This window comes from Cynoglossus semilaevis, chromosome 16 (assembly GCF_000523025.1).
Source record: "Cynoglossus semilaevis isolate Cse_v1.0 chromosome 16, Cse_v1.0, whole genome shotgun sequence".
NCBI classification, from domain to species: Eukaryota; Metazoa; Chordata; class Actinopteri; order Pleuronectiformes; family Cynoglossidae; genus Cynoglossus; species Cynoglossus semilaevis.
This window is the reverse complement of record NC_024322.1, coordinates 16,484,501-16,494,613: the sequence shown is the minus strand read 5'-3', so window position 1 is coordinate 16,494,613 and position 10,113 is coordinate 16,484,501. Positions and strand designations below refer to the sequence as shown.

Here is a 10,113-nt window from a genome sequence, read left to right as displayed (position 1 = left end):
TTCTTTCTCAGGAAATTCCGCAACAGTCGTTTTTTAGGCGGCAAAGTAAGAAACTGTCCGTCTGTCCACACCTGTGTAAGAAATGAATGGTGTTTTTTTTTCGAGAACTTTAGCCATTATCAGCTAAATGGGCCACGTGTGTTCCGCGACCCAGATGTTTTCTTTAAAAAAACAAATGCGACCCCCTAAAAATGTTTTCTTCATTAGCAAAAAACAAAGCGATAAATAATAAAAGTATGGATCAACCAAGCCTCGTAGATAAAAGGTAAAAAAAATGAACCGACACCGATCAACTAAGCCTCGTAGGTAAAAGGTAAAAAAAATGAACCGACACCATAAATATTTCACTGTTTATTGTTAATTAAAAAATCCATACAGTGATGTAGAATATCGGTAAGGTATCGTGAAACCAAAATATCGCGATATTTCAATACTACAATACTACTTACTCCTCTACTAATTCGTACTGATGTGTTTGTTTACAGGCCCGGAGAATCATTGGTGATTTTGGAATTCCCATCTCCATTCTGGTTTCAGTTCTGGTGGATTACTCCATCCCTGACACGTACACACAGGTACACACAGAGGTTTGATGTTTCTGCTCCATCATCGGACCTCAGTACTTATATATATGTTAAAATATATACTTACTCTGATTCCAGAAACTGAACGTTCCCTCGGGCTTCTCCGTCACCTCTCCTGACAAGAGAGGTTGGTTCATTAATCCTTTTGGAGACAAGCAGCCTTTTCCCACCTGGATGATGGGGGCCAGTATCGTTCCCGCTCTTCTCGTCTTCATCCTCATCTTCATGGAAACTCAGATCACTTCGTAGGTTCACTCTCCTTCTCCCGTCTTCATCCGGGCGGGAGTTTTCCTTCTGATTGAACGTTTCTCCCTCTCCTCAGCCTCATCGTCAGTAAAAAGGAACGTCGTCTGGTGAAAGGCTCAGGTTTTCACCTGGACCTGTTGCTCATCGTCATCCTGGGCGCGGTCTGTCCGCTCTTCGGACTCCCCTGGCTCACGGCCGCCACGGTTCGCTCCGTGACGCACGTCAATGCCCTGACGGTCATGAGCAAGGCCACGGCTCCTGGTGAGAAGCCCATGATTCAAGAGGTGAAGGAGCAGCGGCTGACTGGGCTTCTGGTGTCGGTGCTGGTTGGTAAGAGGACAAAAGAGGAGGAAAAAAAGAGGAGAGAAAAATCAATAACTGATGGAGGAGGAGATTGAATATTCACAGTATCACAGTAATATAAACAAGATAGTACAATGTCAAATAATACTACAGTATATGATATGATGTAATACAACACTACAGCTGCACTACAGTATGATGCTACATTATCAAGTGTCATTGTTCTGTCTCCTCTCTAACATCGGTACTACAACGGTACTACATCGGTACTACAGTACTAGCTGCCTGTGTTTTTGTCTCTGTCCTTCAGGAATGTCCATAGTGATGACCGACGTGCTCCGCCTCATCCCCCTGGCTGTGCTCTTTGGTATCTTCCTGTACATGGGGGTCACCTCTCTGACGGGCATCCAGCTGTACGAACGCATCACTCTGATGGTCACACCTGCCAAGCACCACCCTGACCACATCTACGTCACCAAGGTAACACAGGCAGACCATGTATGGTCGTCAGGGTGGGGCACAAAAAAATAATAAATCAGAGAAAATACATTGATATGAGCGCAGAAAAACAGAAACAATTTCTTAAACTTTTCTTGAAGCTTAACCATGAATGCTTCATAAAAATCAATTATTTCCCCTAAAACAGTGATTCCCAACCACTGGGCCGTGGCCCACTAGTGTGCCGTGAGAGATCATTAGGGTGTGCCACGGAAAATTATCCAGTGTCACTTAATTGGGCTGAAAACCATTACTATTATTGCAAATAATTTTTTTTTGTCCGTCAATACGTGACAGGCAAAGCAGTTAAATGCTCTTCCGCTAGGTGGCAGCAGATGGTTACTAAAACTAAAAAAAGATAATCAGAACTGTTGAAGAAGATCTTTGTGAGTGTCTTTCTTCAATTCCCGCCAGTATATCAGTCTTCAACTAAACAGGAGTACATTTTTATTAAATTTAAACTAAGATTTTTACATTTTAATACATATATTTTTTACGAGATTTTTGTCAAAAAAGGTTGGGAAACAATATTATATTTTATTACATATATTTTTCATGAGATTTTTGTCAAAAAAGGTTGGGAAACACCACCCTAGAACACTTAAAAAAACCATAACTGTTCAGGATCTGCCACACTTAAAAAACCATAACTGTTCAGGATCTGCCACTAGGTGGAGCCTGAATCCCGTCTGTGAGACGACGCCATTGGCTCCCGGTCTGGTTCTCGTGGTTCTTGTGGTTCTCTCTGCAGCCTGCTGTCTGCTGTGGTTTTTGGTTTTCTCCTCCATTAACCAAACACACGTGTGTCACCTCAGGTAAAAACATGGCGGATGAACATGTTCACTATCATCCAGCTGGCGTGCATCGCCGCTCTGTGGATAGTCAAGTCCACCGTGGCCTCCCTGGCGTTCCCCTTCGTCCTCATCATGACGGTGCCGCTGCGGCGCCTCATTCTGTCCAGGATCTTTCAGGAGCGTGAGCTCCAGGCGGTGAGTTGGCCAACAGCGGTCGTTTCATGTGAGTTTGAGTCTGTGCCGCTATCGTCGGAGCCCGCAGAGCTTCAATAAACTTATTTTACAGCAAATTTAACCTAAGATGGATGTTGGAATGTTTTCATAGCCGTCTTCAACCCAGACCTCTTTAATGAAACCCTACACATGTACTTTACTCTTGACATTTCTAATGATCTTCTGCTGTGTGATCACGGACGGCCTTCTGGTCCAAATGTCCTCAGTCGGTGTCCAAATATTTCTCTTTGCTCTGGGATCTGACCAGAAGGGTTCTCACTGGCTGTCCGGCTGCCAGGAGTCGTATTTTTTATTTATGTTTTGGTTTGATCCTCTAAGCCCGCTTGTGTCATCGCTGTCAAGTTAAAACCTTTTTATTTTTTAAATGTTCACTTTCTTAGGGGCTAGGCTGAGCTGCCCTGTTCTCTGCCTGACCACCCTGAGCGCTGTGTTCATCCAGAGGTCAGAGCGCAGTGGAAAATAAATTCATCCTGAAAGTTTCTAAAATTGGACTTCTGTGTTGTCAGACCCATGAACGCTCACTCCTATGTAAACACCGACCCAAATTACCTCCACCCTGTCATGGTTAATACGTGGCTGGGTTTTAATTCTCTGGTTGTGTGTGTGTGTGTCAGTGTATGGACAACATCAGGAGGTGTCCAAAAAATGTTTTATTTTTATTAAAACGAGAAAATAAATATCGCTGCCTCACAGCGAGAAGCTCTGTGGTCGACACCAAGTTTGGACGAAGACCTTCAGGGTGGAGTATGTCCAAAAATTTAGTTTTTTTTAAAATGAGAAAATAAATATCGCTGCCTCACAGCGAGAAGCTCTGTGGTCGACACCAAGTTTGGACGAAGACCTTCAGGGTGGAGTTTGAACCTTGGACCAGTCTGGACTCTGTCCAGGGTCCGTTGGTTTTCTTGTACAAATGTACAGAAAGAAATAAAGTTGACTTTAGATACAAACATCTGCATGACAATTCACATATAAATAAAAATTGAGTCTCACATCTAGGGTTAGGGAGTAGGCAAAAAGTAAAAAAGTCACTGGTCATACCATGACACTACACACTGTAGTACAGTAGGTGGCGGCATGCATCTAAAAATGTTGGTTGTGAGCGGCTATTAAACCCAGGCGTAAGGTCCTTACGTCCTTACTCCATTCCTATTGGTGGATATTTAATGATCTATTCCAACCAGAATGGTCAGTGTAAATTTTTCCGACCCGCCCTGGACGTTGTGGACCATGACCTGTGACTGTGTCCTGGATCAACAGGTTCTTGGTTCTCATTCCTCACCTGAACTAATGAGACTTGTTCTCCCTCCACAGCTGGACTGCGATGAAGATTCACCAAACTTTGATGAAGACGGACGAGACGAGTACAACGAAATCCACATGCTGGTGTAAACGTGGACCGGAGCCCGGACGGAGTCCTGCCGTGACCAGAGAAGGACAACAGGTTTAAACTGATGATGAAAAACCTAACCTCTATGCATACTCCCTCCTGAGGTGGCGCCGGTGTTGGCTCTGAGCCCACCGTGATACCCTCTGTCAAATAAGGGACACTATTGTCACACACACACACACACACCACAGTCCAACCCATTTACCCCAGTCTTTCCCTTTAATGACTGCAGGTTCTGGGCAAAAGTGCAATGACGTATGCGTCCACCGGGGTGGTGTTGGTAAAAACTGGAGTTTCTCGTCAGGTGTGAAGACTGTGGAAAAGTTCGGTTTGTTCAGGTCGCTGTCAGAGCCTTAAAAGAATTCCACTGCCGCTGCTCCTTGTTAGCAGGGAGCTAACTCAACATCAGCTGCCAGCTGTTGCCATGGGAACACTTCCTGTTTGCTTTTAGTTTATCTCTTTTTTTTTTACCACTCATGTCTTCACACTGTTGTATGACTTTTGTTTGTTTGACTGTTTAGTTTCTTATAGTCAGAGGTGGCGCTGTCTTCATCAGAATTTGACTTGATCGCCCCCTGCTGGCTGGTAACTCTTAAGTGTGCAACAGTGTAACGTCTTTTCGTCCAGGCTGACCACAGACTAACTCTGGAGGTCATCACCTGACGAAAAACTGCAGTGACCAGCAGGGGTCCAGCAGGGGGCGTAAAAATGCAACCTGGCTACGAAGATGTCAGGTGAAAATGTCCGACTATAGGAAACTAAAAGAACAGGTACTCTTCTTTTTGACACCCGGTGAACCCAGTAGAACTAATTACTGGACTGTAGTCAAATTTGAACCAATTCTCTCCAAGTTCCATCAGACACATCGTCACTCGTCCTGCTCTATTGCCTATTTGACCTTAAATAGGATCATAATTCGAAACACTGCTCTCCAGCGACACCTGCTGTTTATGAACCACAGGTGTTTCTAAGTCATGGAGACTCCGTCTGCCCCACAGCATCTCACTGACCTGATGTCGTGACCTTGGACCTATTTCATTAAACAGTATTTCATTTATGAAACAAAAGTCGTTAAACATAAACAAAACAAACCCACAGGGGATTTTTGACACTAAATTTAGTTCAAATCAGAAGCTGCAGATTTATTAGCGTACATTTGATATTGATATTTTTTGTCCATTATTATGAAAAGTCCAGACTCTTGGTCCCGTTCAGTGTAAATAATCAGGAGAGTTCTGATTGGAGCTGATAAATGCTGTATTTTAAAAGATATTTTATTTATTATATTCTACTCTTTGAACCTTTGTATTTTTTCTTTAAGAACAAAAACTGCAGTTTGTGTGGTTTTGGAACACAGTATACACACAGGAGGTCAAAAAGTACTAAGACAATTCAAAAAAAAAATATATATATACAGTCATCAAGTGTTTCACTTACTTACCCCAAAGGATTATGGGAAATTCATCCACTATACTCCAACATACCACAGTATACGTGACGATTCAGTACCTCTGAGGTTATTCTGGAGAACGTTCTAGACCATATTTGTCCTCGTGTTGACACTGAACAAACATTTGCGCAGAGATAACACACATACGACACCTGATAAAAATGATTAAATATTTGAAGGTCAGTTTTTCTGGTCGTACTACGACTACTTTGAAGTTCTTACATTGGTCTTGAAACTTTCTGACTGAACCTTGTCTGTGTTTCCGTACGCAGGGCCACGTTGTTGTTCCCGGAGCCAGGCTCTGCAGTAGATACAGTAAAAAAAAAAACCAGAGTTGTGTCTCAGGGTTGGCCTGACCTTTGACCTGTAAATACTATGTTATTCTGTTGTGTAAATAAAGTGGGCGGGGCCGTCCAGCTCTGACTCTGCTGCAGGTGTTAATGCAGTAAAAACAAAGTGACATGGAAGTGAGAACTACGACCGCGTCCCTCCACGTGTCCACATGGGGCTCCACTTTGATGTGAGCCGCTCACCTGCTGGAGTCAACCTTCAGTTCTGGAGCGGCTAACAGTCCCGCGGTACTGAATGTGCTTCAAATTAGCGCTCTGTTGCATTTTTTTTTTTTTTTAAACTTTAAACGCTCCGTGCTGTTAATGGACCTTTTCATCCACGTGTTTATGTTTCCGGTTTTTCCGAATGCAGGGATTTCTCTCAATTATACTTCCCCCCACTGTGACGGTGACATTTTGAAGGCACTTTATTTTTCCTTTCAGATTCATCAAAGCTGAGCCAATATGATTGATGAAGGCGTTTCATGGCAGAGCCTCTGATGACCACCAACAGATTTAATTGACTCTTCATGGAGCTGATGCTCGGAACTTTCCTGAAAGATCAGGTTCAATGTCAGCTGTTCTACGCTGAGTTTTAATAGAGAACGTGTCCAGTCCAGTCATCAGATAACATCTGTATTTATCACGGGTAAATACTATAATATATGATAGTTAAATATCAGGCATAACTGTATTATTTCATTAGTGTCATTTCAGTTGATAAATTGCCCGTTGAACACAGAGACCAACCAGACACACTCCTGGCAGAGCCATTAGCATATAAGCTAAAATAACAGCTAACCAGTGCTAATGCAGTGTTTCTTTGCCATTCTAATTGTTCTCCACCTTATTAACAACAATGGGATTTTAATAGTGGTAAAAAAAAGAGTTTTAACACAACAGAATTAATCAGTCATTTAAAGTTCACAAACGAACAAATCTGGACTGAGCAGCCGTAGCTGCAGCAGTTAGCATGGAGGCTAAAAAGCGACAAACCTAGCCGTGGTGATTGTATTCGTTAAAAAGTGACAAACCTAGCCGTGGTGATTGTATTCAACAGGGGTTGAAATGGCATTGAGTGGTCAGTGAATTTGTTAATACAGTTAGTCTTATGATTTACAAAAAAATCATTAATTTATTTAAAAAACAACAACAGGTTAAAAACAGTGCTTTCTTCAGTGGACGTCCTGAGATTAGGAATAAAAGGTCTGTTTCTATTTGTTACAGAGCAAACACAAAAGAGGTGAGATCAGCGTAGCGACGACACAGGGGGCGATCAGCAGGATGAGTGTAGTCATGGGGGGGTCACGGACCTGACCACACAGAACAAAGTACATCTGGTGGACCGCCAAGTAGACGTCGTCCACCAGGGACCCGTATCCTTTACACCTAGTCTTCTCGGCCAGGAAGTCCACACACGACTTCAGTTGGTTGTAGACGCTGCACAGACAGGAAGTCAGGAATCGACGTGTTAGAAAACCACCATCTCAGCAGAATGTGACATCACAGACTTCAGAGCTTCACAGTTTATCGTTATTGTTAGTGTTACGTATTAGAAGTATTATGTATTAGTATTAGTAGTATTATGAAGTACCTTTTGACCCCGGGCCACGGGCAGCTGTCCTGGTACCCGCTGAGCTCCATGCTCTCCTGGAACTGTGACAGGCAGCTGTCCACGTACCTGTCGAACAGGTGCTGGTTGCAGGTAGGGGAAAACTCGGCAGCCGCCATTCCTGGGAAAATGTCAGGAATCATAATGGCGTGTTAACGATGTCAACGACGTTCCGGACAAACACACTCTCAGATTGTAGTATAATAAGAGAAAAGACAGTAATTCATGACTGTTTCACAGTACATACAGGTATTTTTTATGTTGTACTATCACTTTTAGCCACACTGGGCCTTGTTGGGAAAACGTGTTCATGAATTTAAGAGTTGCCTCACCACTGGGGGCAGTCACGGGTGGATTACAGATTACAGATTACCTGTCCAGATGAAGCTCAGTGTCAGTAAACATCTCGTCAACAGCATCTAAAAACAAAAACAGGAATGAAGTACTTAAGTCAGTCAAGTACACAACAGTGTACAATGTTGGTGTACTCGTTTACTACAGTACCATGCATTTAGATATCGGTACTACCACTGATCAACATGTTGCAGTACTCTGATTTAAGCTGTTCCATCTTTGGGTCCGTCTGTTGTTTTGGTGAATTATTTTTAATTTAATCTGTACTGCAATATTTCAGCCGCAGTACTTTCTCACCCGCCGTTGTTTATACTTGTAGTTATCCAAATGTATTTCCTGTATATTTCTCCATTTCTTACACTGAAGAATATTCCGTCTGCAGGAACACCAGAAAACCACTGAATAATGGTAAAATAAATTATCATTATATGTCAGTAGAATTTGAATAAATAATTGGCTACAGTTAAACAAAGATAACTATCTGTTCATTTTATCATGTAAATAAACATTTTGGGGAAAAAATAGTAAAATACAATATTGAAATTAAATGATGTAAAAGGCTGTAAAACATTTGGTGCCGGCGACCACAGCCTCCGTCTTCTGTTTGATAAATGTAACAGCCATCTGTTTCCGGGACATTTTGGCCAATGATAAAATTAATCTCCTGGGAGTTTGACCCGCAAACCAGATGTTCACAGGGACAGAACAGCACTTTTCCCATCTGTTCCTAAAATAAACCCGTAGAAATGGACATTTGATGAAACTCCATTCAATTCACGGCTCTGTGTTGATTGGCAGGATTTGGAAAAGCAAAAATATTTTTGAAGGCACGTAACAACTGTAACAGGCAGTGAAACACTACATTTTATAATAACAGTCAAATCGGTTATAAAGTGAAAGAAGATAGTGAACTTGAACGCACCTCCGCCCTTTTGCTGGAATATTCTTCTGGTCAAACGTTCGACTGTAGCGCTGAGAGGATCAGAGTCGATGAAGCAACAGCCACAGCCCCCAGTACAAATGGACCAGATCACCGCAGGAGCTTCTGTGGTGATCTGGTCCACTTACCCATTGCTTCAACTTCCTGATAATTGGATTGTGCAACAAGCAGCCTGTTTTTTTCCCCCAGACTGCGTCCGTTCCCATGCTTATAGAACGGTTCACACACATCCCTCGTGGAGTCCCTTGAACCGAGGGACCTCAGTGTCAACAAGACTCCAGGACCGAGTCCAAATGTTTTTACTCCAACCTTTTTTTTTAACTGCTTTAAACTTTTATTCTACCGGTAAATCAGAATGAGTTAAAATCACACATTACCTCTAGTTAACCAGCAGTAGGCGCTGCTCAGGTGAAGTGCCAGTATTAATAAAAAAAAAATTCCTCTCAGAATTAAACATTCCGTAATTTCTTTTACGAACATCCGTTAAATGTAAACAAACAAAAAAAACCCCACAAATAAATAAATAAAATCAGTAGTCACTGCCAGGCTACAGGAGTCTGAGGGAGGTGGGGGTCGGAAGGAGGGGTTGAGAAAATAATCTCTATGGAAATGGCGGAAGTACTGTGAACACCTGGTCGGATTTTAAACTCCCCGCCACTTGGATTATACAATTTTGTGTTTTTTGTGGGTTTCCTCTTTGCAAATTTTTTTTAACCGGATTTCTGTGAAGACATCGACCGAAGGAGTTTCGTCTGGGCCACTCGGACTGACGTCACAGGTAAGTCCAACTCTGTTTTATTTGGGGAAAAAAAACTGCGTTGTCATTGTGTTTTACTTTAACTTCCGCCGTGAGCCGCCGACTCACAAACTCCTTGTTTGGTTGTTCAGTAACTCCAGTAACAATAGAACAGTTTGTGGTTCTGGTACCGTAGTACTAGTCTACACCAGGGGTGTTCAACCTGTGGCTCTTGCTGTGTTGTGAATCGGTCTGGGTTTTTTTCTTCAAACAAAATGGTTGATGGCTGGTGAATCTGATTGGTTCTTCAATGTTCATGAACAGTTGTATTAGCCTTATTAGCTTCATTGAAATGGTTGACGTTTCCGCTTGGTGTGTTGGTGTTGAGGGGAGTACAGTCTGTACCAGTACTACTACTAATAACTAATTTATATATTGTTATATTAAACTGTTATTTTAATATTGTCTGATAAACAAAATCGCGTGTTTCCTTTTTTGACTTGTTACTTGGATTAACTGCCGACTTACATCGTGTTTTCACAGGTTTGAATCTTTGATAGTATGTACGTATTGTATACTGTAGTACAATCATTTTACCAGGACTCTTTCTCAACTCTGAATCAAGGAGTAATATTTAAAACTAATT

The 10,113-nt window shown here is 42.3% G+C and overlaps 1 protein-coding gene and 1 long non-coding RNA gene across 2 annotated transcripts in view; both read left to right on the top strand.

Annotated features, from left to right (window-relative positions):
• Window positions 1–4,731, top strand: part of slc4a3 (solute carrier family 4 member 3) — a 44,012-nt gene extending 39,281 nt beyond the window's left edge. The window contains 7 exon segments of the mRNA XM_025063911.1: window positions 1–45; window positions 486–575; window positions 663–829; window positions 907–1,160; window positions 1,444–1,613; window positions 2,447–2,620; window positions 3,971–4,731. The exon segment at window positions 1–45 is cut by the window's left edge and continues 45 nt beyond it. Of these exon segments, the coding sequence (XP_024919679.1) occupies window positions 1–45; window positions 486–575; window positions 663–829; window positions 907–1,160; window positions 1,444–1,613; window positions 2,447–2,620; window positions 3,971–4,048 (978 nt within the window). The 3' untranslated portion in view covers window positions 4,049–4,731.
• A 4,622-nt stretch (window positions 4,732–9,353) lies between these two features.
• LOC103392418 (uncharacterized) overlaps window positions 9,354–10,113 on the top strand; it is an 82,126-nt gene continuing 81,366 nt past the window's right edge. Inside the window, exon 1 of the long non-coding RNA XR_522904.3 lies at window positions 9,354–9,509. This is a non-coding gene — a long non-coding RNA (uncharacterized LOC103392418). The remainder of the gene's footprint in view (window positions 9,510–10,113) is intronic.